The sequence below is a fragment of the Microcaecilia unicolor genome, chromosome 5, assembly GCF_901765095.1.
Source record: "Microcaecilia unicolor chromosome 5, aMicUni1.1, whole genome shotgun sequence".
NCBI classification, from domain to species: domain Eukaryota; kingdom Metazoa; phylum Chordata; class Amphibia; order Gymnophiona; family Siphonopidae; genus Microcaecilia; species Microcaecilia unicolor.
Genome location: NC_044035.1, coordinates 69,724,469 through 69,748,156, shown reverse-complemented (window position 1 = coordinate 69,748,156; position 23,688 = coordinate 69,724,469). Strand labels below are relative to the sequence as shown.

General features: G+C 48.5%; 1 protein-coding gene across 2 annotated transcripts in view; it reads right to left on the bottom strand.

Moving 5' to 3' along the window:
• Positions 1-23,688, bottom strand: part of PPP2R2D (protein phosphatase 2 regulatory subunit Bdelta) — a 189,093-nt gene that overhangs the window by 53,332 nt on the left and 112,073 nt on the right. The window contains exons 1-3 of one of the 2 annotated variants that reach the window (XM_030202972.1): positions 17,282-17,287; positions 16,144-16,149; positions 14,532-14,644 (exon numbers count right to left, since the gene is read on the bottom strand). Coding sequence is in view for 1 of the 2 variants with exons in the window: in XM_030202971.1 (XP_030058831.1) it covers positions 14,532-14,644 (113 nt within the window). In the remaining variant the exon portion in view is untranslated. Of the gene's footprint in view, positions 1-14,531; positions 14,645-16,143; positions 16,150-17,281; positions 17,288-23,688 lie in introns of those variants that run through there. The other variant, XM_030202971.1, reaches the window with a different exon arrangement.

The window sequence follows — 23,688 nt, the reverse complement described above, 5'->3', positions numbered from 1 at the left end:
TTTAAACAAGGGCAGACAAACAGATATCAGCTTGGTCTAAAGGGGTAAGAGTGAAATTCCAAATCTCACATAAATTCAGTAGTCCTATATCAAACAATAATGTGAATATGTGGATTTAGGACCATGTTGAAGCTCACGCATGGTAAACTCAACATTAAGATCACGCTCCCATTGAGTCATATAAGCATTATTTATAGAAGCCTGTAACCATAATAAATCTGTAAAGAATGGAAATATTTCCTCTAAGTTTCCCCAATGGTTTTCAAAGTGTTCACTATCATCGGGGTCATCTCTTAACCACCCTTGTTGGAGTATACAGTGTTTAACCTGCAAATAGAAGAAAACATCAGACTAAGTAGAGTAAAGCTCTCCTTAAACTCCGCAAAGGGATGCAATTCACCCACCTCTAGAAAGTCCTGAAAACAAACCAACCCCTGAGATGCCCATCGTATAAAAACAGAATGCCTAAATCCTGCTAGAAACCCTAAGTCTAGACTAGTATGAGCATATGAGAAATGTGCCTTGGACTTCCTTAATTTAGGCTTGAGAAGGTAAAATTATGTATAATCATACCTGATAATTTTCTTTCCATTAATCATAGCTGATCAATCCATAGACTGGTGGGTTGTGTCCATCTACCAGCAGGTGGAGATAGAGAGCAAACTTTTGCCTCCCTATATGTGGTCATGTGCTGCCGGAAACTCCTCAGTATGTCGATATCAAAGCTCCATCCGCAGGACTCAGCACTTAGAGAATTACACCCACGAAGGGACACTCTGCCCAGCTCACCACCGCCGAAACGGGGGAGGGGAATTAACCCAGCTCATCCCCACACAAGTGGGGGAGGGGAATCCGTCCAGCTCATCCCCGCGGAGCGGGGGAGGGACACCACACCCGCCGATGCGGGGGGATCTGGCTTATCCTGCAACCGCGGGGAGGAGCTGACTGACCCGAACACCGCCGAAGCGGGAGGGGTACAAAGCTGCCCTACAGCCGCACGAAGCGGGAGGGAGTGCCGGCAGAATTTAAATCTCAATCCAGCCCCGTAAAACGGAGGGGAGAGGAATGCAGCAGCTCACTGTAACACAAACTCGTCTTAACTCTTGAAGAATCCAAGTGAAAAAACTTGAACACGAAGTCTTTCTGAAGTAACTGAAGACTAAACTTGAACCTGAAATGCAACCAGAATAAAAACAGTACAGAAATCTGGGAGGGGCTATGGATTGATCAGCTATGATTAATGGAAAGAAAATTATCAGGTATGATTATACATAATTTTACCTTCCATATCATCAAGCTGATCAATCCATAGACTGGTGGGATGTACCGAAGCAGTACTCACCCAGGGCGGGACATTGAAATCCCTGACCTCAAGACTGAAGCTCCAAACCGGGCCTCCGCCCGTGCAGCCACAGTCAAACGGTAATGCTTGGAGAATGTATGAGCCGAAGCCCAAGTTGCCGCCTTGCATATCTCTTCCAAGGAGACAGAACCGGCCTCTGCCATCGAGGCCGCCTGAGCTCTTGTGGAGTGAGCCTTCAGCCGGATAGGCGGCACCTTCCCCGCGGCCACATAAGCCGCTGCAATGGCTTCCTTGACCCATCTTGCCACTGTAGGCTTAGCAGCCTGCAGACCCTTACGAGGGCCTGCAAACAGGACAAACAGATGATCTGATTTCCGGAACTCATTGGTCACTTCCAAGTATCTGATGATGACTCGTCTCACATCCAGATATTTAAGAGCAGAATACTCCTCTGGGTAGTCCTCCCTACGAAAGGAAGGGAGACAGAGCTGCTGATTCACATGGAAGCGAGAAACAATCTTGGGCAGAAAGGAAGGCACTGTGCGAATAGTCACTCCTGCCTCAGTGAACTGTAGAAAAGGCTCTCGACATGAGAGCGCCTGGAGCTCGGAAACTCTTCTGGCTGAAGTGATAGCCACCAAAAAGACTGCTTTCAACGTCAGGTCTTTCAGAGATGCCCTTGACAAGGGTTCAAACGGCGGCTTCTGCAATGCTCTTAGCACCAGGTTGAGATTCCACGCAGGCACTACTGAGTGCAGAGGAGGGCGCAGGTGTTTAACCCCCTTGAGAAAGCGCACCACATCTGGCTGCGAAGCCAGGGAAGCACCCTTCAGGCGGCCCCTGAAGCAAGCCAGAGCCGCTACCTGGACCTTAAGGGAACTGAGCGACAGGCCTTTGTCTAGACCTTCTTGCAGGAACGCCAACACTGAAGAAATTGGAGCAGTGAAAGGAGAAAGAGAGCCTGCTTCACACCACGCTGCAAAGATACGCCAAACCCTGGCGTAAGCAGTAGAAGTAGAGCGTTTCCTCGCTCTCAGCATAGTGGCGATGACCTTGTCTGAGAAGCCCTTCTTCCTCAGACGCTGCCGCTCAATAGCCAGGCCGTAAGACCAAAGGGGGAGGGATCCTCCATCACCACGGGACCCTGATGTAACAGGCCCTGCTCCACTGGCAGTCGCAGAGGGTCGTCAACTGAGAGCCTGATCAAGTCCGCATACCAGGGATGTCTGGGCCAATCCGGACCCACCAGGATTATCCTGCCGGGGTGCTTTGCCACCCGGTCTAGCACCCTGCCCAACATGGGCCAGGGCGGGAACACATAGAGAAGCTCTTGTGTCGGCCATTGTTGGAGAAGAGCATCTACTCCCAGGGATCGAGGGTCCCGTCCTCTGCTGAAGAAGCGCGGCACTTGGCAATTGGCCGATGACGCCATCAGATCTAGGCTCGGCTGGCCCCAGCGCTTCGAGATGTCCAAGAACGCCTGAGCAGATAGCTGCCACTCTCCGGGCTCCAAGGTATGGCGACTGAGAAAGTCCGCCTTGACATTCATGACTCCGGCAATGTGGGCCGCTGACAGCTGTTCCAGGTTCGCTTCCGCCCACTGGTATAGACTCATAGCCTCCTTGGCTAGAGGGGCGCTCTTGGTACCTCCCTGACGGTTGACATAGGCCACAGCCGTGGCATTGTCCGACAGGACCCGTACAGGCTTCAACACCAGTACCGGGATGAACTCCAAAAGCGCCAACCGAATGGCTCTGAGTTCCAGGAGGTTGATAGACCACTTTGCCTCTGCAGGAGACCAAAGCCCCTGCGCTGTCCTTCCCAAACAGTGGGCTCCCCAGCCCGACAAAGAGGCGTCCGTCGTGACGACAATCCACTCTGGGGTCACCAGAGGCATTCCCGCAGACAACTTGTCTGTCTGCATCCACCAGCTCAGCGCCTTGCGCACTGCTGGATCCAAGGGAAGGCGCACAGCATAATCCTCCGACATCGGAGTCCAGCGCTGCAGCAGAGAGAGTTGAAGTGGTCTCATATGAGCCCTGGCCCAGGGCACTACTTCCATCGTGGCCGTCATAGAGCCCAACAGCTGCACATAGTCCCAAGCCCGAAGAGGAGAGGCTACTAGGAACTGGTCCACCTGAGCCTGAAGTTTGACAATCCGATTGTCTGGCAGGAACACTCTGCCCACTCGGGTGTCGAATCGAACTCCCAGATACTCCAGGGACTGAGTCGGGCGCAGCTGGCTCTTCTCCCAGTTGATGATCCATCCCAGGGAGCTCAAAAGAGCAACTACCCGGTCCACAGCTTTGCCGCACTCTGCATAAGAGGGGGCTCGGATCAACCAGTCGTCCAGATAAGGATGGACTTGTACTCCTTCCTTTCGCAGGAAGGCCGCTATGACCACCATTACTTTGGAAAAGGTCCGCGGAGCAGTAGCCAACCCGAACGGGAGGGCTCTGAACTGGAAGTGTCGGCCCAGGACTGCAAAACGCAGAAAGCGCTGATGAGGAGGCCAGATGGGAATATGCAAGTATGCTTCCTTGATGTCCAAGGATGCCAGGTACTCCCCTGCCTTCACTGCCGCTATAACAGAGCGGAGAGTCTCCATGCGAAAGTGCCGCACTTTCAAGGCCCGATTGACCTCTTTGAGGTCGAGGATAGGCCGGACAGAACCTCCTTTCTTTGGTACCACAAAGTAAATGGAGTAACGCCCCTTGCCAAGCTGACTTTCTGGCACCGGAACGACCGCCCCCAGGCGGATCAGATTGTCCAAAGTCTGCTGCACTGCCACAGCTTTGACCGGAGACTTGCAGGGAGAGAGTACAAACCCGTCTCTTAAGGGTCGGCAGAACTCTAGCTTGTAGCCGTCTCTGATGACTTCCAGCACCCAAGCGTCTGAAGTGATTGTGGTCCACTCGCCCAGAAACGAGGACAGCCGTCCTCCAATCTGTACTGGGGCGTGGACCAAGACCCCGTCATTGGGTACGAGACCCTGGGGGAGGACCGGAGGGAGCACCTCCGGGACGGCGGTCTCTGCGAAAGGAATGCTGCTTGGGGGAGAAATTCCTCTTAAAGGAAGAGGGGGCAGAAGCACCCGACCTGCCTGGGCGGTACCGACGGGCTTCCTGAAACCGTCCTCTGGAGGTACCGGGACGAGCACTAGCCCGAGCCCTGACCTCCGGTAACTTCTTGCCCTTAGATGTGCCGAGATCGGTCACGATTTTGTCCAGCTCGACCCCAAAGAGCAGCTTGCCTTTAAAAGGCAATTTAGCCAGGCGGGATTTAGAGGCGTGGTCAGCAGACCAATGTTTCAGCCAAAGCCACCGCCGCGCAGAGACTGTCTGAGCCATGCCTTTAGCTGAGGCTCTCAAGACATCATACAGCAAGTCTGCCAAATAGGCTAAGCCCGATTCCAGGGCTGGCCAATCAGCCCTCAAGGAATGGTCCGAGGGGGAAGCCCGCTGCACCATAGTCAGGCATGCCCTGGCCACGTAGGAGCTGCAAACTGAGGCCTGCAAACTTAAAGCAGCCGCCTCAAAGGACGACCTTAAGGCCGCCTCCAATCTCCTGTCTTGGGCGTCCTTCAGGGCCGTGCCACCTTCCACCGGCAATGCCGTTTTCTTAGTCACCGCAGTGATTAAAGAATCCACGGTAGGCCACAGATAGGCCTCACGTTCACTCACAGCCAAAGGATAGAGGCGGGACATAGCCCTAGCCACTTTAAGGCTCGCTTCTGGGACATCCCATTGAGCCGAAATTAAGGTGTGCATGGCATCATGCACGTGGAAGGTTCTAGGCGGGCGCTTCGTCCCCAGCATAATGGCAGAGCCAACAGGGGCTGAGGGAGAGACGTCCTCCGGAGAGGATATCTTCAAAGTGTCCATGGCCTGTAACAACAGGTTGGGCAAATCCTCTGGGCGAAAAAGCCGCGCTGCAGAGGGGTCATCCGCTCCATCCGAGCGGGGATCCGTCTCCTCCAAGGAATCCGCAAAGGACCGTTGGGAGACCTCAGACACGCTGCCCTCATCTACATCGGAGGAGACAAATTCCTCCAAGGCCTGAGAATCAACCCGAGGGCGTTTACCTCTGGGAACCTCAACCTCTTTACCAGACGAGGGAGCGGGGGCAGCGTTGTGCATGAGGAAGGCCTGATGCAACAGCAAAACAACTCGGGGGAGAAACCCCCCAGACTGTGCACTTCCGCAGCCTGGGCAACAGCCCTAGGCGCGCTCTCAACCGGCGCTCGCAACAGCGGGGGAGAGACATGCTGCGCATCCAAAATGGCGTCCGGCGCAAAACTCCGCGAAGGAGCCGCGCGGGAAGAACGGCTCTTAATTTTAGCCGCTTCTGTGCCGTCGCCCAAATTAAGGGCGTTCATGGCATTAATGTCTCCAACCTCAAGGGCGGCCCAAGAAGAAGCCGGCCGAGCCGCGTGGCCGGCCAAGATGGCGGAGGCGAGGAGCGGGGGATGGGCGTTTATGGCGGGAAAAACCGCCACGCCGGAGGAAGGACCGGGACATTCATCGGTCACGAAACTGTCACCCAACAAGGGCGAATCAGGCTTTAAGACCCCCGCATCCCCTCTAGAAGCGCTCAAGCGACCCGGGGAGCGACCCTTTGCGCCCTCGCCCTCCGAAGCCATGTGCCACGAGGAGAAGAATCGGGGAACCCCCGCCCGCTATAAAAAGGTAAAATTACCTGCTGTCCGCTCCGAGTTGTAACGACCTGGTGTCTCAGTGAGTAGCTGCAATAGACGCTTAAATAAACGTCGAAATAAACGCCTTTAAGGCCGTTCAAAATTTTTTTTTTTTTTTTTTTAACGGAGCCAGCGGGAGGGGGGAGAAAAGGAGGGACCTGGCACCACCAGGTTTGCACTTGCTCAAAAGAGCCCTCAACCCCAGGCACTCAACAAAACCTAAAAATTAGGCTTGGAGGCCTAGCCAGAGCTGCTGCTGTGTGTGACCACCACCTGCTGAGATAGAGAACATACTGAGGAGTTTCCGGCAGCACATGACCACATATAGGGAGGCAAAAGTTTGCTCTCTATCTCCACCTGCTGGTAGATGGACACAACCCACCAGTCTATGGATTGATCAGCTTGATGATATGGAAAGCTCCATAGTGTTAGCAAATGGTGGACAAATGGATTATCAGATAGCTGACTATAGGCCCAGGAGGAGAGAGAGGTCCATAAAACTGCTCCCAAAGTATAAACCCATACATATGTCTGGAACTGTTGGACGGCCTTGGCTCCAGGCCGAAATAATTTTCAACTGGGCTGCCTAGTAATACCACTGTAGATGGGTACTCCTCACCCCCTAGGTCTACCGCCCTCCACATCACCTTTCTATTCAGCCGTGAGGCACAACCTCCCCAGAGAAATCCCGAGAGGTCCCGCTGAAGCCTCGGCAATGCTTATATTCTTATAATACCTGTTGACTCTTGAGTACTTCCATTACTATGGAAACAAAAAGAGGAAGGGAAAGGGATTGGATATGGAGAAATTAGGTCTTACTTGATAATTTTCTTTCCATTAGTTCTTCACACTATTCCAGGACAAGTGGGTAGTTGTGTCCATCAACCAGCAGGTGGAGATAGAAAATACAGAACTGCGCACCACTACTTAGCTCCCTGCTAGCAGCTTAGTTCCTCAGTATCCGTCCTCAAGCAAGGAAGAAAACACACCCAATCAGGAGCATGGTCAGCAATCAACATATCCAGCCACAAGAACAATTCAAAGATAAGGCCCCTGGAAAACAGGATACAAAGACAGTACATAGAGTCACTAACAAAGGCGTCGCACCACGGGAAGGCTCCTGGAATGGTGTGAATAACTAATGGAAAGAAAATTATCAGGTAAGACCTAATTTCTCCTTCCATTATGTTCATTCCCAACTATTCCAGGACAAGTGGGATGTTCAAAAGCTATCCCTACAAGGGTGGGAAGCCGAATCTGCCATACGCAGAACCGACGCCCTAAATGTAGCTGCTGAGCGGCACCAGTCATTCTACCATACTTACTGAAGGTGTGCAGTGAAGCGTACGCCGCTGACCTACAGATAGCCATCAGAGAAGACAACGAAGCCTGCGCCCAAGACATAGCCACACGTCCAGCAGAGAGAGCCTTCAATCTGAAAAGCGCCTCCCAGGATACAGGCTGAGACCAGAGCCACCTTCACCCATTGGGCAAAGAAAGCCTTGGGCAACATGAGACCCTCCTACTGTTTACCAAACAGCCCAATAGGACCAAACGAATGGCGAAAAACATCGGGAACCGTGAAATGCAAGAATTCCCTGCTAATACCAGAAGCTTCCAAAAAAACAGACCGTTGACTATGGAAAAAGACCAACAAACACTAAGGCAAGAAGCATGGTACTGCCCCAAGTGAGACCCTTGCCTCCGAAAAACGGATAAAGGGACTTTCCAAGAGAGAAAGTTACAAGAAGCAACAGGTTGACAGAAACACCTCAAAGAACACCGTGGACAAAGAGAGAAGTAGACAAGTGCTTTAGCCAACTAAGCCAAGGTTCCATAGAATGAGGGCCACCAATCAACAGGCTCAAACGGGGAGTGCTGAAGCACCCGAAGGACCAGAAAAAGAACTCAGTCCAGAAGGAGCAGCTAAAGAAGACTCCTGCAAGGAGCCATGAAAGCAAGTCAGGACCCCATTGGACCTACTGCACTAGCCCCATGAATTTCCCTCCTGCCAAAAAGCCAGAAAGTGGCCCAGAAAGGATGCAACAGCGACCCAAAACCTCAAAGTACGCCAGACTGAGAAACACACTCTGGCAGACACCAATGAGGAAGAGCGCTTCCCGGCCCGAAGCAGGGAAGCCACCACTGAAAGCGAATAACCTTTCTTCCTCAGCCGAGCACTCTCCAAGGCCAGGTCGCAGGACCAAAGGAAAGGGGGGAGGGAACCTCCATGGCCACTACGCCCCGACAAAGACCTCGACACTGAGGGAATCACAATGGCTCCCTAACCAGGAGCCTCACGAGATCTGCATACCATGGAAGCCACGGCCAGGCTGGAGACCAGGATCACCCTGCCACTCTCCCCCACCGCTGACCTAAAATCGGCATGGGGGAAGGCATACGGAGGTCTCTCGCTCAGACACAACCGTCACAGGATGAATAGATCCCTAGAGTCCTATGTCCATCGGTGGCTAAAGCACCGAAGAACCTAGACACAGGACTAGGCCACCAGCTGAAAACGGCTTGACCAACCGCTCCCTCTGCTGGAAACCAGAGCGTACTGACTGAGCAAGTCTGTCTCCATATTGAGGGACCCCACAAACCATCCGAAGGCACAACCGAAGTCTCACTGCCCCGTCCATTAACAAGCTGGACTCCCCCGCCAGCAGACTGCCAGGAGTCCCCCCCTGCGAGACGAAAAAAGGCAACCTCAACAGGCAAGACAGAAAGGCCCAAACGGCGGCATTCCCAACAGTGGGGCAAAGGCTGGAGGCTCACTGCACGCAACTCCAGAGGATAGAGGGTCAATGCCCTCTTTGGAGACCAAGTGCCCTGCACCAAGGAACCCCAGTAAAGGGCACTCTCCAGCCCGAGAAGCTGGTATCCATAGACACCACCTCCCAAAGCATGCTCGAGGAGGACCTTCCCAGGGTCAACGACTGGGGAAGCAGCAATCCCCTCATGCACTGGCCGACAGCAAGAGCAAAAGAGAAAGATGCAGCCACCCTCAGAAACCTGAGACCAGTGGCTGAGGACGGCCCCCTATAGCGGTCGTGTAAGAAATGAAGGAACCCCTAACATGGCCGCTGCCATAGATCTAAGGACCTGCACGAAATACCAGGCCTGTGGCTGGTGACAAAGCAGGAGCGAGAAACTTGGAAGCTAACTTAAAGAGTTGTCCCTCTGAAGAAACACTCAAGCTCATCGGGAATAAAAGTTGATGCGCTGGCACCAGCCTGCTCCTGTTGAAATTAAACACCCAAACCAGAGAAAAAAATGGGGGTGAACCAGCGCTGAAGGGGTCTCTACTCAGGCTAGGCAAGAAGAGACCCGGAGTCATCCAGGTACAGGAGAACACCAAAACCTGTGTCTCTGAAGAAAGACTGCCACTATGAGAATGACCTCAAAATGGGTCCTCGGGTCTGATGGAACCAACTGGCAGGGTCCAGAACAGAAATGAACTGCCAAGACAGCATGTAGCGGGAAAGAGAAGTATGCCTCTCTGAGATCAAGAGCGGAGAGAAACTCTCTCTCCCAAACGGAGGCAATCAGAGACCTCAAGGTCGCCATCCGAAAATGGATACCTATGGATCCCTTGAGATCCAGACTGTTCCCGTCTTCCTGTGAACCCACAAAAGGATGGCATACCGACCCAAACAGCGCTTAGAAGGAAGGATAGGAACAATGGCCCAAAAGGATAGCAGCACCTCCACTGCTCTTCTGCTCTGAGCAGAGGCCCCCTCTGACAAGGAGACTGCACAAAGAGAGGGGCTACTAGAGGGGAGAACGCCAGCCAGACACCAGCACCCAAGCTGAGAAGGTAGTCCACACAACCCGAAATGCCGAAATGCGGCTCCATGTCGGCCCAGATAGGCCAGCCAGCCAAGGATGGCTGGGAGACAGCAGCCACTCACCCCGAGTGCCCTGCTGGTTCCTGGTTCCCCGTCCCCCGGAAGGGAGAATGCCAGGCTCAAAACCGAGCACTCTGGCCAAAATTCTGAGGACCAGGACTACCCTTTGTGCTGACACGAAACTGGGTACTTGTCAAGCCCACAGGGTGGTCCAAGAACGAGGAACATCTCCTGGCCAATGCTGCAGCCCAACTCACCGAGCTCCTGAACCAAACCACTGAGGGTGTACCCAAAGAGAAAGGTGCCCCAAAGTGGCAACCTGACCACGCAGGCCTTGGAGATGGCAACCACTGCCTATAGCTGAAGGCAGAACTGACAGCTTGTGGTGAATGCCAAAGACATACCCTAAGCTGAAGCCCGAAGAATGTCATACACAGCGTCCACCAGACAGGCAAAACGTGCCTCCAACCAGGCAGCATGGGGACTGCCCCGGGAAAACAGACTGCTGCTGCTGCCACTGCAAACAGGCCCATGCCGCAGCCCTCGACCTAAGACAGCCTGCAGCGGGAAAAACAAAGGGCTACCAATAGAAGCCTGCAGCTCCTAATGCAAACACCTCCAAGACGGACTACAAGGTCTGACTCAGCTTCCCATCTAGTAGATTCTGCGAGGCAATGCCGCCAGCAACCAGGAAGGTAAAATTCAAGGTGACTGCAGACACTGAGTCCAATGTAGGGAACGGAGCTTATCCTTCTCCCTGCACTAGAGAAAAGAAGTGGGCCATGGTTCTACCAACCTGCAGGCCTGAGTCAAGTGCACTGTACATTGTAGTAAACAGGCCCCGAATGACCACAACATGAGGAACACCGAGGCCCTACGCAAGGCTAGCCACCCAACTCCTCCAGAAAACCCCAAGGGTTTTGCTAAGGGAACTGCTGCTAGTGCCACCGAAAACAGGGAGCCGAACTCCCCCCACTGAAACAGACCCGAGCACCCGAGGGTCATCCTCCTCCCCCAGAGGGAGCTCACCCTCCACCAAGGACTCTGACAGAGGAGACCCCATAAAGCAGTCCAACAGCAGCAAAACAAAACGAAGACTCCACGTGTTATCCGCTGCGAACTCCTGGGAGCCGGTGGGGAAAACCCCGCCCCGTCTCCCAGGAGATGCTAGGGCCACTGGAGAAGGGACTACTTGCACCAACCCAAAGTCTGGCAGAGCAAGAGAACAAGCCCAGAAGGGAAGGCTCTGACTCAGGCCCACCCCTCCCCCGAAGAGATCCCCACTGCTACAGCTGTCTGCACAGGCCCTCGCGCCAGCAGAGAACAAAATGGCTGCCATTCCCGCCTCCCTCTGAGGCGAAGTGCCGAGACGCTGCACTGGGGACCAGAATTGCAAGAAACGCATTGCTGCGACTGAGGGCGCTCTGTTTGCATGAACCCCGACTCAACCCCTCCACTCGGGAACTGGACTGCACAACGTGCAGCAGCCCGAGGAGGAAACCTGCCCGCTGCGAGACAGGCAGCTACTCGCACTCCCAGCAGGGGCTGCCATGAACAAATATTGTCGCAGCGCGGGAAAGCATGTGGCGCACTGCGCTACACACTCGCTTGTCTTTCGTGCGTTTTTTTTTTTTAAACTGGAGCGCAGTACAACTCAACCATAAAGCTTTTTTTTTTTGTGAGCACAGACACAAATTGCTCCCAAGGACGTCCTGAGGCCCAAAGCACAGTAGAGAACACACTACCCCGGGGCCATCCTCCCAGGGGACACAGCCACCCCCCTGTCACGGCAGGGCACAGCACCACCGGCCCGCCAAAGTCACTGAGCTGCCTGCACTGTTCCTTATCTTCTGAAGCAGACTGGTTGCTGAGCAGGCTCCCATAAGAACGCAGAACACTCCTGGGGAGAAAGCACGACAGGAACCCAGCACCACCAGGTATGTCTGCCCACTATGCTCAACCGGGAACCAGCTGACCAACTGGACCAGGAGCAAGGCCTCGGAAACAGAGAAAGAGGAAGTCTATCCATCCACCTGCTGGAGATAGAAGATACTGAGCAGCTGGCAGGGAGCTATGTAGTGGTGCTCAGTTCTGGAGCTATGTAGTGGTGCTCAGTTTTGTATTTTCTATCTCCACCCGCTGGTCGATGGAAATAACTACCCACTTGTCCTGGAATAGTGGGAATGAACGTAATGGAAACCGCCCTTCCTGTGGTACAATCAAAACAGTTTACAGTTATATCTATGGGTACGTTCTCTGTCCCTAGTGGACTCACCATTTAAGTTTTGTATCTAAGCAATGGAGGATTCAGTGACTTGACCAGGGTCAAAAGGAGCTACAGTGGGAATCAAATTGGGTTTCCCTGGTTCTCAGGTCACTACACTAACCAATAAGCAGATATGCTAGAGTTGTATCTATCAAGGCTCCTATGAGCTCCAATTTTTGTGATGAGCTGAGCTGCTCTCAGTAGACAATTTGCACAAATATTCACTAACTGCAGACAGTGACCTTCCCAGACTATTGTGAGAACCCACTGGTCCAAAGTTATAAAAAGCCATCTTGGACCATTAAACATTTTTCCTCTCTCCTACCTGAAGGTCATCAAGAAGGACATGGAAATTGAAAAGTGATGCTCTGTTGGAGATGGTGAAAACCCCATCCCTGGTTCTGACTGTGCAGCTGTTTCGAACTTCTGGGCCCTTGGTTGTCTTGAACGACATCAAGATCCCCAAGTTGATTTAGAGGAGTAGGAGGCTGGAACATACCTACGCCTCAGAGAGTAATAGGATCTCTGTTGCCTTCCAATGTAAAACCTCTTAAAATAGAAGACTGGGTGAGGAGAAGGTCTTAAGAGTGTCTTAATACTGCTTGATGAGGGTAGCATCCTCTTGCACCTTACTTTTGAAAAGATTCTCTCATCAGCCCAGCACGTTGGCAAACTTTTCCTACATCTCTGGCTTGAGGTCCAAGGCTCGCACCCAGGCAATTCTGTGGGCACCAATCTCCATCACGGAGGATCTCTGTGCTGTATCGAAAATACCATAGCTCACACGGACCTCCTCTCATGGTCCAAAATCCCCTGCCCCTCTTTTGCCCCCATCTCGCCATGATCAGGTATCACCCTTCTCAGTAGTGTTCTACGAATCTTCCCCTTCCCACACTCCCCTCCAACCTAACTAGCAACAAAAACACTTTTTTTGTGGAGCTTTGGCATTCATATATTCTTCAAGGATCTGCTCCGTGACACACAGTCCCTGCTGCTGTGAGGTTAGAGCCTTGTACAGCACTTGAACACAAAAGCTCTGATATTACTTGATAGGATTATAATCTTTTCAATTGTATTTTTACCTTAAAAATTAAAGGAAATTTATAGTTTATAGCTATAGTTTAGCGGATAAATCACTTACAGTATAAGAGACTCTCCTATTATAAAATCTGATTTTTCTAGGGGGAGGGGGGAGCCCTGTAGAAAGAATTCCAGATAATGTTTCACTGAGACTAGAGGAAAAGTTATTGGATTCTGTCTATATACATTTTTCTTTTCTAAATTTCACCCAGAGGCTCTTAAAATACCACTGCAAAAAAAACCAAATATAATAATTTCTAAAATTGTGTACGGTTTTTTATTTCCAATCCATGTGAGAAACAAACCACATTATTTCTAGCACAATTTTCCACAAACACAAAGTATAAAAATTTGTACAGAATTCCCTTCTTGCATCAAATTTGGTAATATGATTTGACAAAAGAGTTAAAATGCTGGACTGAATAAGGCTGGATGAGAACATGGAGACAAACATTGGCTCAAGGTGGATCTTAGGGAAAAGATGAACTAGGAGAGAAGGGAGCCGAGATTAGGCAAAAAGAAGGAACTCTGGGAAATTGAGCTACGGTAAAAAAACGAAGGAGCTAAAATTGGGTAAGGGAGGGGTGAGCCAAGGGGAAACATGAGCTGGTAGGGGAGGTGGAAGAAACGGAGGAAACAACAGAACAGAGTAAGCTGAGTGGGAAGGGCAGCAACAATGAGCTTGACTGGGAAGCAGTGAGTTGGGGGAGGCGGAATAAACTGGTGGGATCCATGTCAGGTCCAGAAAACAGCAAACTAGGAAGGAGGGCAAGTTGAGCCAAGTGGAAAAAGTGGGCCAAGGGTAAGAACTGATAGCCTTAGGAGCTGAGCTAATTGGCACAAGGATAAAAGGTGAAGCCTGTAAATGAAAGGGGAAAGGTGGAGCCTGTAAATGGAGGAGAAAAGGTGGAGCCTGTAAATGGAGGGGGAAAGGTGGAGCCTTTAAATGGAGGGAGAAAAGTGAGCTAAGAGGGGGGAAACAGGAGAGTTTGGTGTTTGGCACACCTTATGATGTACTACATAGTATTTCTAATTAAATTTCATACACAAAGAGACACCTAAAATGTCACATCATTAAAATAACTCTTCTAGCATTTTAAATTAATTATGCAGTGGTTCTATTGTGTTATTCTGAGACATATGCAGAATTTTCAAAAACTATGCTCAGAATTCATTTAAGTGTATATATGCAAGTAACACTAAAATACCTTGAGACCTGTTTACACTCATGAAGGACTGGAAATGAAAAACCCTTGCACTGTGTGTGCTTCACAGACCAACTGACAGAACACACACATGAGAAAAGGAACAAAAGTGAGTGAAGCAAAATCATACCCGTAATGATGTAATCCTAAATGGATCTCTAAGTCTTCCATCATCATCTTTCAAGTTATAACCTTCTGCTCTCTTATCTCTTTCACTTATTTTCCACAATTTTATTGTTTTATCTGAAAATAAAACATTTGATATTACAGAATTCTACAACACATGGGAAAACATTTTATACATCATCATACAGTTCAACAGATTGAAACAGGTCCAGCAATTTAACACCTACCTTACAGTTTTTATTCATGAAAATCCAGAAGAACCCAATAAAAATGAACCTCACCCCCACCACAATATGTACCTGTAACCAATTAAGCAACTAGGAGAAACAGGTTTTACTTTCTCCCTAACCTCAATTACTGAGCGATCAACATCTTCACCTAGACAAATGATCAACATCTTCACCTAGACAAATAAAATGTAATATGAACATTCCCACTCACTTCCTCTTCTCTCCATGAAACCAAACAATTTTATTTTGAAAATTTAGTGTCGTAGACCCGGCAGTCTCTGATGGCCAAAATGTTCCACAATTTGACCACTCTAAACAATTCCTTCCGTTTCTATGTTTATGTAGATAGACGCTTAGATACCTCGCCTGTCTTTTGAAAAACTTTTGTAGCATTTGATATATTAGACAAGCCATTGCCAACCCAGTCCTCAGGGAACAACTAGACCCATCGGGTTTTCAGGATATCCACAATGAATATGTATGAGATAGATTTGTGTGCAATTGAGGCAGTGCATGCAAATCTAACTCATGAATATTTACTGTGGATATGCTGAAAACCTGATGGGACTAGGTGTGCCCCGAGAACTGGGTTGGGAAAGGCTGCATTGGATGATCTGGTTACTATATCTCCACTGTATAAGAATTCATAGTGCATTCCTTTTTTAAGTAAACACCCTTTGCAATCCTATAGATCACTGAACTTTCTAAATCAAGCCCCTGGTTTCTTTTCTGTCCCTAGTACTACTCAGCATTTGCTGAATTTCCTTGCTAGAGGTCATACATCAACACACGATTATTAGCTTTGCTCGATAATACAATTTTGTTTAGCGGTTGGCTCAAATCAGTTCCAAGATAAGAGCCCCTTAATTATCTCCAATTCCAGTCAGTCATTGGTTACATCTGTACAAACTGACCCTCAGTCTTACTAAATGTGAGATGCTATGACTCTTTCAAAATCAGTCCCTTTAACTTATAAACATTCCCTTGGGGGTAGTGAATTAAAGAGCTAGGCAGTGTTCAGAATCTGTGTGTTTTTCTGAATTCCTCATTATCTATGGACAAGCTGATACAGATTTTATCAGCAATGCAAAGGTGAAACAGATGGCTATATCAAATCAGGTGATTATGTCTGTAGATGGCTAAGGATTCTCCTGCAATATTAAATGTACATCTTTTTTTATATCTATGTTACATTACTGCAACTCACTTTACCAAGGAAGCTTGGTTGCTACTAGGTAAGAAGAGTTACAGTAATGGAATACCACTTTATGAACTGCACTGTTCAATGGCATCTGTATTTTAAGATTGTGGTTTTGGTATTTAAATCACTGCATGCGTTAAGGCTTCAGTATTTCTAAAAAATACAACATACTTTTTTGAGCTAACCATTAACTTGAGGGCAGCCCAGCAGGGTTTACTAACTGCAGTTTTCAAGCTCTCTCTACCTATACTGTGGAATATGCTCCCCAGTAAGACTCAGATATAGTGAGCTACCTAAGCTTCTGGACAAAGTATTATTATTATTATTATTATTATTATTAATTACATTTGTACCCCGCGCTTTCCCACACTTAGTAGGTTCAATGCGGCTTACATAGTAAATAGAATTACAAAGTCTTGAAGGAGAATGTTACAAGTTGTAGTAAACATAGTAGTAGTGGGGTTTTGAGGATATGTAAGTTGAGCATGGAGAGGTAAACAAAGATAGGATGAGCAAAAGGAGAAGAGACTGGGAGGGGTAAGGAGTAGGAAGGATGGAGAGGAAGAGATTGAGGAATGAGCATAAGGAGATTCTGAGACATGGTCAAAGGTATAATAATCATCGAGGCAGGAATCATGTGGGTGGGCTTAAAAAGTTAAGTTGGGTCATTAGGGTGAGCTTTCTTGAAGAGATGGGTCTTCAACATTTTTCTGAATGGTAGACGGTCGTTGATTGTTCGGATGGATCTTAGCAGAGCGTTCTAAAGCTGGCTGCCCAAAAAGGAGAAACTGGATGCATAAGAGATCCTGTATTTAATACCTTTGCAGTTGGGAAGGTGTAAATTGAGGTAAGTACAAGAAAACGATGATCAATTTCTAGTTGAGAGGTCGATGAGGTTATTCATGTAGTTAGGGGATTCTCCATAATGATCTTATGAATCAGAGTGTGGACTTTAAAATTTATTCTTTCTCTGATGGGGCGCCAATGAAGCTTCTCTTGAAGAGGTGTTGCGCTATCGAATCTTGACTTGCCAAAGATAAGTCTGGCAAGTAGTCAGTAGTCAGCTTTTCAAAATGATTGAGGGTGCTAAACTCATCACAAGCTAACTCCTCTCTATATATGGTGAAAGAGTTTGCTCAATATTGTTAATGATGCCTGAGGGAGTGCAGGACTTATGAGTATTGTGTGCCTTACAGCTTATAAGAGACAAAAGGCTAGTGAAAAACTGTGTGTGAAATAGTTTTTGAAGGAGAGATTGTAAAGGGGATTATTTTGCTATGAGAAGTTGTGAGAGCTATTTATATGAGATAGGATGCTGAAAACTAGAGCAGTAAGCCTGATTTTGGTGCTAGGCAAGCTATTTTGAAAGCAATATTATTAGTTCTATGGGTAGACATAACTTAAAGGGGCAGAGCCAATGTGGATTTAGCAGAGAGGTCTTGCCTTACCAATCAAGGTATTTTATTTTAAGGAATTAAGCATAAAGCTGACCCAGTTAATATAATATATATTGATTTTTAAAAGGTTTTCTTGAAGGAAAGGTTTTCAGTGGAATGTCCCAGGGATCTGGATTGAATCAATGTTTTAACATTTATAACTGATTTGGAAAAAGAACATCGAGAAAAGTGATTAAATTTGTAAATGTCAAATATTATTCAAAATTGTTAAATGAGGAGATGACTTAAGGAATTGCAGGAGAACTTGGGAAGATAGAAATGGGCATCTAAATGGCAGATAAAAATTAACATGGACATGAGCAAAGAAGCTTACAAGACAAATAATCTTAACTATAGGTACACAATGCTAGATTACATGCTAAGAGTCATGATCCAAGAAAGGTTAAATTTGTTCTTCACAGGGCCAGTGCTAGGGTTTCTGGCGCCCTCCTGCTGCCTATTAGTCGGTGCCCATACCCATCTAGGGGCGGGATCACCATGGCTCCGCCCCTACAGTAGTCACTCCCACAGTTGCCACACCCCCTTTACCAGCCATGGCACATGTAAACAGGCATCACTGAAAATATTACACCAGTATAGGAGAAGAAAATAACATGTTTTTTTGTTTGTTTTCACTATAAATAATTTGTGTAAGCTGTTACAGCTCCAGTATAACCAAAATGACACAAACCAAATTAATATACCAGGAATTAGGAAAACAGTTTTGCCCAACTCTGAAAAACAATATGTTATCAAAATCTCAGAACCTAACAAACAGATCCCTATGCAGACACTTGGCCATGTAGTCACACATGCAGGACAGAGATAGCCCCTCTTAAATTTCTTCAAAAATTAACCTGAAATCCTAAGAAGTTAGACTGCCTGCAGCACAATACCAGAAAAGCAGAAAGGAACAAATCGCTATACATTGCAAAATAAAACAGCAGATGTAAATTCTCAAACTGGACATGTTCCAAACACTAAAATTAAAATAAAATGATTTTTTTCTACCATTGTTTTTCTGATCATGCTGGTCCCAGTATCTAATTCTGCTGCTCTCTGTCCTCTTAACTCCGTTTCCAGGGCTTCCTTTCCATTTATTTCTTTACTTTCCTCCTTTCTTCTTCATTTCTTGCCCTACATCCATAAGTAAAAGCTGGGTTCTCTGCAGACTTGACTGGAGGAGGTACAGAGTGGATCCAGCTTCTGCCTATTTTCTCCATCCATGTGCAATTTTTCTCCTCTCTTCATTTTCCCTCATCATCTCCTTCCTTTCTTTTCCCTCCCCTCCATCCATATGCATCTCTTTCCTCTCTCTTACCTCTCCTCCATCCATGTCCAGCATTTCTCCTCTCTCCTCTCCATTCATGTTCCTCTATCTTCCCTCCCCACCATCCATGTCCAGCATTTCTCCTCTCTCGCCTCCATCCATCTCCTTCCTGTCTTCCCTCCCCTCCATCCATGACCAGCATTTCTCCTGTCACACCTCCCCTCCATCCATGTGCATCTACTTCCTTTGTCTTTCCTTTCCTCCATCTCTGTCCAACATTTCTCCTCTCTTCTCTGTCCTCCACTCCATCCATATCCAGCATGTCTCCTCTCCCCCGTGTGCATCTCCTTCCTGTCTTCCCTTCCCTCCATCCATGTCCAGAATTTCTCCTGCCCTCTCCTCCATCCATGTCCAGCAACTCTCCTCTCTCCCCTTCCCTTCCCTCCTTCCACCCATGTCCAGCAACTCTCCTCTCCTCTGCCCTCCCCTCTAGCCACCCATGTCCAGCAACTCTTCTCTCCCCTGCCCTGCCCTCCCTATACATCCATATCCAGCAACTCTCCTCTCTCCCCTACCCTCTCCTCCATCCATATCAAGCAATTCTCTCTCCCCTGCTCCCCTTCATCCATTCCCCACAATTCTCCTCTCTCCCCTGCCCTCCCCCTCCATATCCAGCGATTTCTCCTCTCTCCCTGGGCCCTGCCCTCCCCTCCATTTCCAGCAATTTCTCCTTTGCCCCTATCATCCCCTCCCATCCATGTCCAGCGATTCTCCTCTGCTCTCCCTTCCCGCTCCCATCCATGTCCAGAGATTTTCCTTTGCCCCATCCTCCCCTCCCATGTCCAGTGACTCACCCCAGCCCCCACCTACCACCTTTTCAGCCCCTGAGTATCGGTTCCAACCATAGCCCCACCTGCCCACCCTCTTCTCCCTCAATATCCCCCTTTTCATGCCTGATGCCCTTCAGGGTTTAAATCTTTTATTTTACCTCAGTTGCAGAGGCGACGACCGTGTCAGTGAAAGCAGCAGGCAGGCTCGTTGTCGTTTCTAGCCTTCCCTTCCCTCTCAGTGCCCTGCCCTCACAGAAAGAGGAAATTACATCAGAAGAAGGCAGGACACTAAGAGGGCAGGGAAGGCTAGAGACAATGAAGCTGCCTGTGCCTTCAATGACGTGGCCGCCGCCGCTGCGACTGAGGTAAAATAAAAGATTTTTAACCCCCCCCCCCCCCCCCAGGGCGGTGGGAACAAAAGGAGATGTCGGGGAGCTGAGGGTGGGCAGGTGGGAACCTAGAGCTGCCTGTAGGTGAGCACCCGGGCGGCAGTAAGCATGGCTTGTGGCGCCCTCCCTGCTATGCTTTCCACACTTACCGGGTTCCGCTGGCCCTGTCTGTTCATTTCCTTCCTTTGATTCCTGCTAGACCAGTTTAGACTGACAGGTCATATCACCCTACCAGCAGATGGAGGCAGAGAACATGACCTTTCCTATGACATCACCAGTATAAGGAATGGTGCCAGTATGACAAAGTTGATGATAAAACTTTATTAACAAAAAACATCACCGCCCGCCCCCTTCAAGGAAAAAAAGACTCTCTTTAAGAAATGTGCCTCAATCACTGTAACATAGTAGATGACGACAGAAAAAGACCTGCACGGTCCAGTCTGCCCAACAAGATAAACTCATATGTACTACTTTTTGTGTATACCTTTGCCTTGATTTGTACCTGTCCTTTTCAGGGCACAGACCGTATAAGTCTGCCTAGCACTATCCCCGCCTCCCAACCACCAGCCCCGCCTCCCACCACTGGTTCTGGCACAGACCGTATAAGTCTGCCCAGCACTATCCCCGCCTCCCAACCACCAGTCCCGCCTCCCACCACCGGCTCTGGCACAGACCGTATAAGTCTGCCCAGCACCATCCCCACCTCCTGCCACCGGTTCTGCCACCCAATCTCGGCTAAGCTCCTTAGGATCCATTCCTTCTGAACAGGATTCCTTTATGTTTATCCCACGCATGTTTGAATTCCGTTAGAGTTTTCATTTCCACCACCTCCCGCAGGAGGGCATTCCAAGCATCCACTACTCTCTCTGTGAAAAAATACTTCCTGACATTTTTCTTGAGTCTGCCCCCTTCAATCTCATTTCATGTCCTCTCATTCTACTGCCTTCGCATCTCCGGAAAAGGTTTGTTTGCGGATTAATACCTTTCAAATATTTGAAAGTCTGTATCTCCTTTCCTCCAGAGTATACATGTTCAGGTCAGCAAGTCTCTCCTCAAAGAGACTTCAAGCGACAGTCTTCCCAAATGGGACCTGGAGGGGCTTAGTAGGAATCAAGGAAAGGGGGGAGGGGGAGGTTGTACAGAAGGCTCAACCCATGTAGACCCACCTACTAGGGAGCTCCCACTCAAAGGAGGTTAATCTTAGTAAAAAAAAAAAAAATAAATAAAAAAAAAGACCCCCTTGGGCTTATTTTCAGCTCTCAAAGTAATAGATCTAAGTTCTCTACAATGTCTACTACTAAAAATGGACACAAGCTTTGCTATAGCATCAGGGCTAAAACATTATAAAACAAGTCCCCCAACTCCCAATAAAATGGTGGCACAGAACTCCAAAGCTACCACTGACTCGATGCAAGCAAGCACTGTGGGGATATGATGAAAACACGAATGGAGATTACTTAATACTACTACTACTACTATTATTTAACATTTCTAGAGCGCTACAAAGTGTACGCAGCGCTGTACAAACACAGAAGAAAGACAGTCCCTGCTCAAAGAGCTTACAATCTAATAGACAAAAAGTAAAGCATTTAAATTTAAAATATTTAAGCAGTCAAGCACAAGAGAACAGTCACAGAAGGACTGAAGATGTTGAAGGGTGGTCAGTGTGATTAGGTGTAACTCTGGTTGGAGTAGTGGGAGAAGGTGATAGAAGAATAGAAATGGGTGAGGTAAAGTAATGAGTGGGTTGATAGGGAGGTTATATAAGACATGTCACTCTAGGGGTGGGTGGGTAGAGGGGTAGGGTGGGTGGGACTAAGTCTAAAGCAGGAGAAGATATTCTCTGCAGCCTATCTGTGAGATGGAAAATGCTCTCTGAAGCTGCTGCTATAAGTTGTTAGTTTTCTCTCCCTGAAAGAGATCCAAGCCACACCCACGAAGTTCAAACTGTCAGTGGGGAGGGTGAGGGGAGGAAATGGCAGTGCTTGATGAAAAAGAGAGCTCAGTTTGATAGGAGATATACTATAGGATCAGTGTTGCCAGGTGGGCGGTTTTACCGCCCAATTGGGCGGTTTTCCGCGCCCCGCCGCGGGAAATTTTTGCCCGCGGCGGGTTGCGGTTTTTTGGGCGGTTTTTTAGGCTTCCAGGCGGCTTTTTGGGCGGCTTTTTGATTTTTTTCGGCCGCGGGGGGCGGGGTTAGTGACGTTTTTGGGCGGGGTTAGTGACGTTTTGGGCGGGGCCGATGACGTGGGAGGCGGGGCCAATGACGTGGGAGGCGGGGCCGATGACGGGGAGGCGGGGCTGATGACGGGGAGGCGGGCCCGATGACGTGGGAGGCGGGGCTGATGACGGGGAGGCGGGCCCGATGACGTGGGAGGCGGGGCCGGTGACGGCGGGGCCGGTGACGCAGGGGTGGGGGTGTCAGGGGCGGGGTTTGTGTTTGGGCGTGTTTTGGGCTGGTTTCTGGCCCGGATTGGGCTGGAAAAAAAATTTCTACCTGGCAACCCTGTATAGGATGTCATTCTGAGGCCAGGCTAAGTCTAAAGCAGGAGAAGGTATTCTCTGCAGCCTATCTGTGAGATGGAAAATGCTCTCTGAAGCTGCTGCTATAAGCAGGGTTGCCAGGTGGAAAATTTTTTTCCAGCCCAAGATTACTTAATACATACAATTGAACATATAAAATCTCACTGCACAGCTCTCAGCATCACAGTCTCAACTGGAACCATTACAGCAGCGCATAGCTCAACCCAAACAATACATGAAGCAGGTGAAGGCGAATGCACCTCTTCATGCTGAAGAGCTGCGGAGAGAGGATTATTATTATTTATTATTATTATTATTAGCATTTGTATAGCGCTACCAGACCTGCTGAGATAGAGCAGTGGATAATAGATGGGCAGACTAGATAGGTCATATGGTCTTCATCTGCCTTTGTTTTTTCTATGTTTCTATAAGGGGAAGAAAACTTCACTGATGCATATATTACCTGCTGGGAAATTGCATTTAAACTTGGGGAACAACAGACTTGGGGTTAAACAGGTAATTCCAGTTTCTTTTTTTTTTTTCCACTTATTTAGAAAAAGGCAGTTTAGAGAATAGTTTAACATTTCAAGTCTCTGTTAAGAACGTTTTAGAGCATAGTTTAGCTTAGCATTTAAAGTTGCTGTTTTAGAGTTTACCATAACATCGGTCTACAGCATGGCTGGCAGTTAAAGGATGCCTCTGTTTAGAACTGAAACACATTTAGGCCTTATGTTTGATTTATAGGTATTTAAGCCAATTAGAAGGCTAGAAGGTTTAAAGTATCTTCATATGCAAGTAAATAGCTGTTAGCAACACATTGTGTATACGTCTTTGAGAGAAACCTAAAATAATCAAATAAATGAACAGCAGAAAAGCACAGCTTATAACTAATAATCACGAGGGACTTTAGTTTATATACACCTACTTCATTACCAACTTAACTGACAGCTCACTAATAAATACTAAGATGCAGGCAGCAGTGAGATGGTGGCTATCCATTCTTTTTTATTGAGTGCCACATGATTGGTTATCTCCCAGCTGGTGAGAAGTCATGTGGGTGTATTCCGCACAGAGAGCTCCTAGCACTCAGGGAATGAGTCCTATCCCTGGTGGTGGAGTCTGATCCTTGCATTGTTAACTGCAGGTGAAGGGGCTTCGGAATTTTGACAGGTAGCCATAAGATCTAAGACTGGGGACACCATGATTCAGCACCAGTTGGAAGCTGTGGGACTTGAACCTCACTCTTCTGTACCTAGAATATTCTGGCTGTGAAATTTAACCG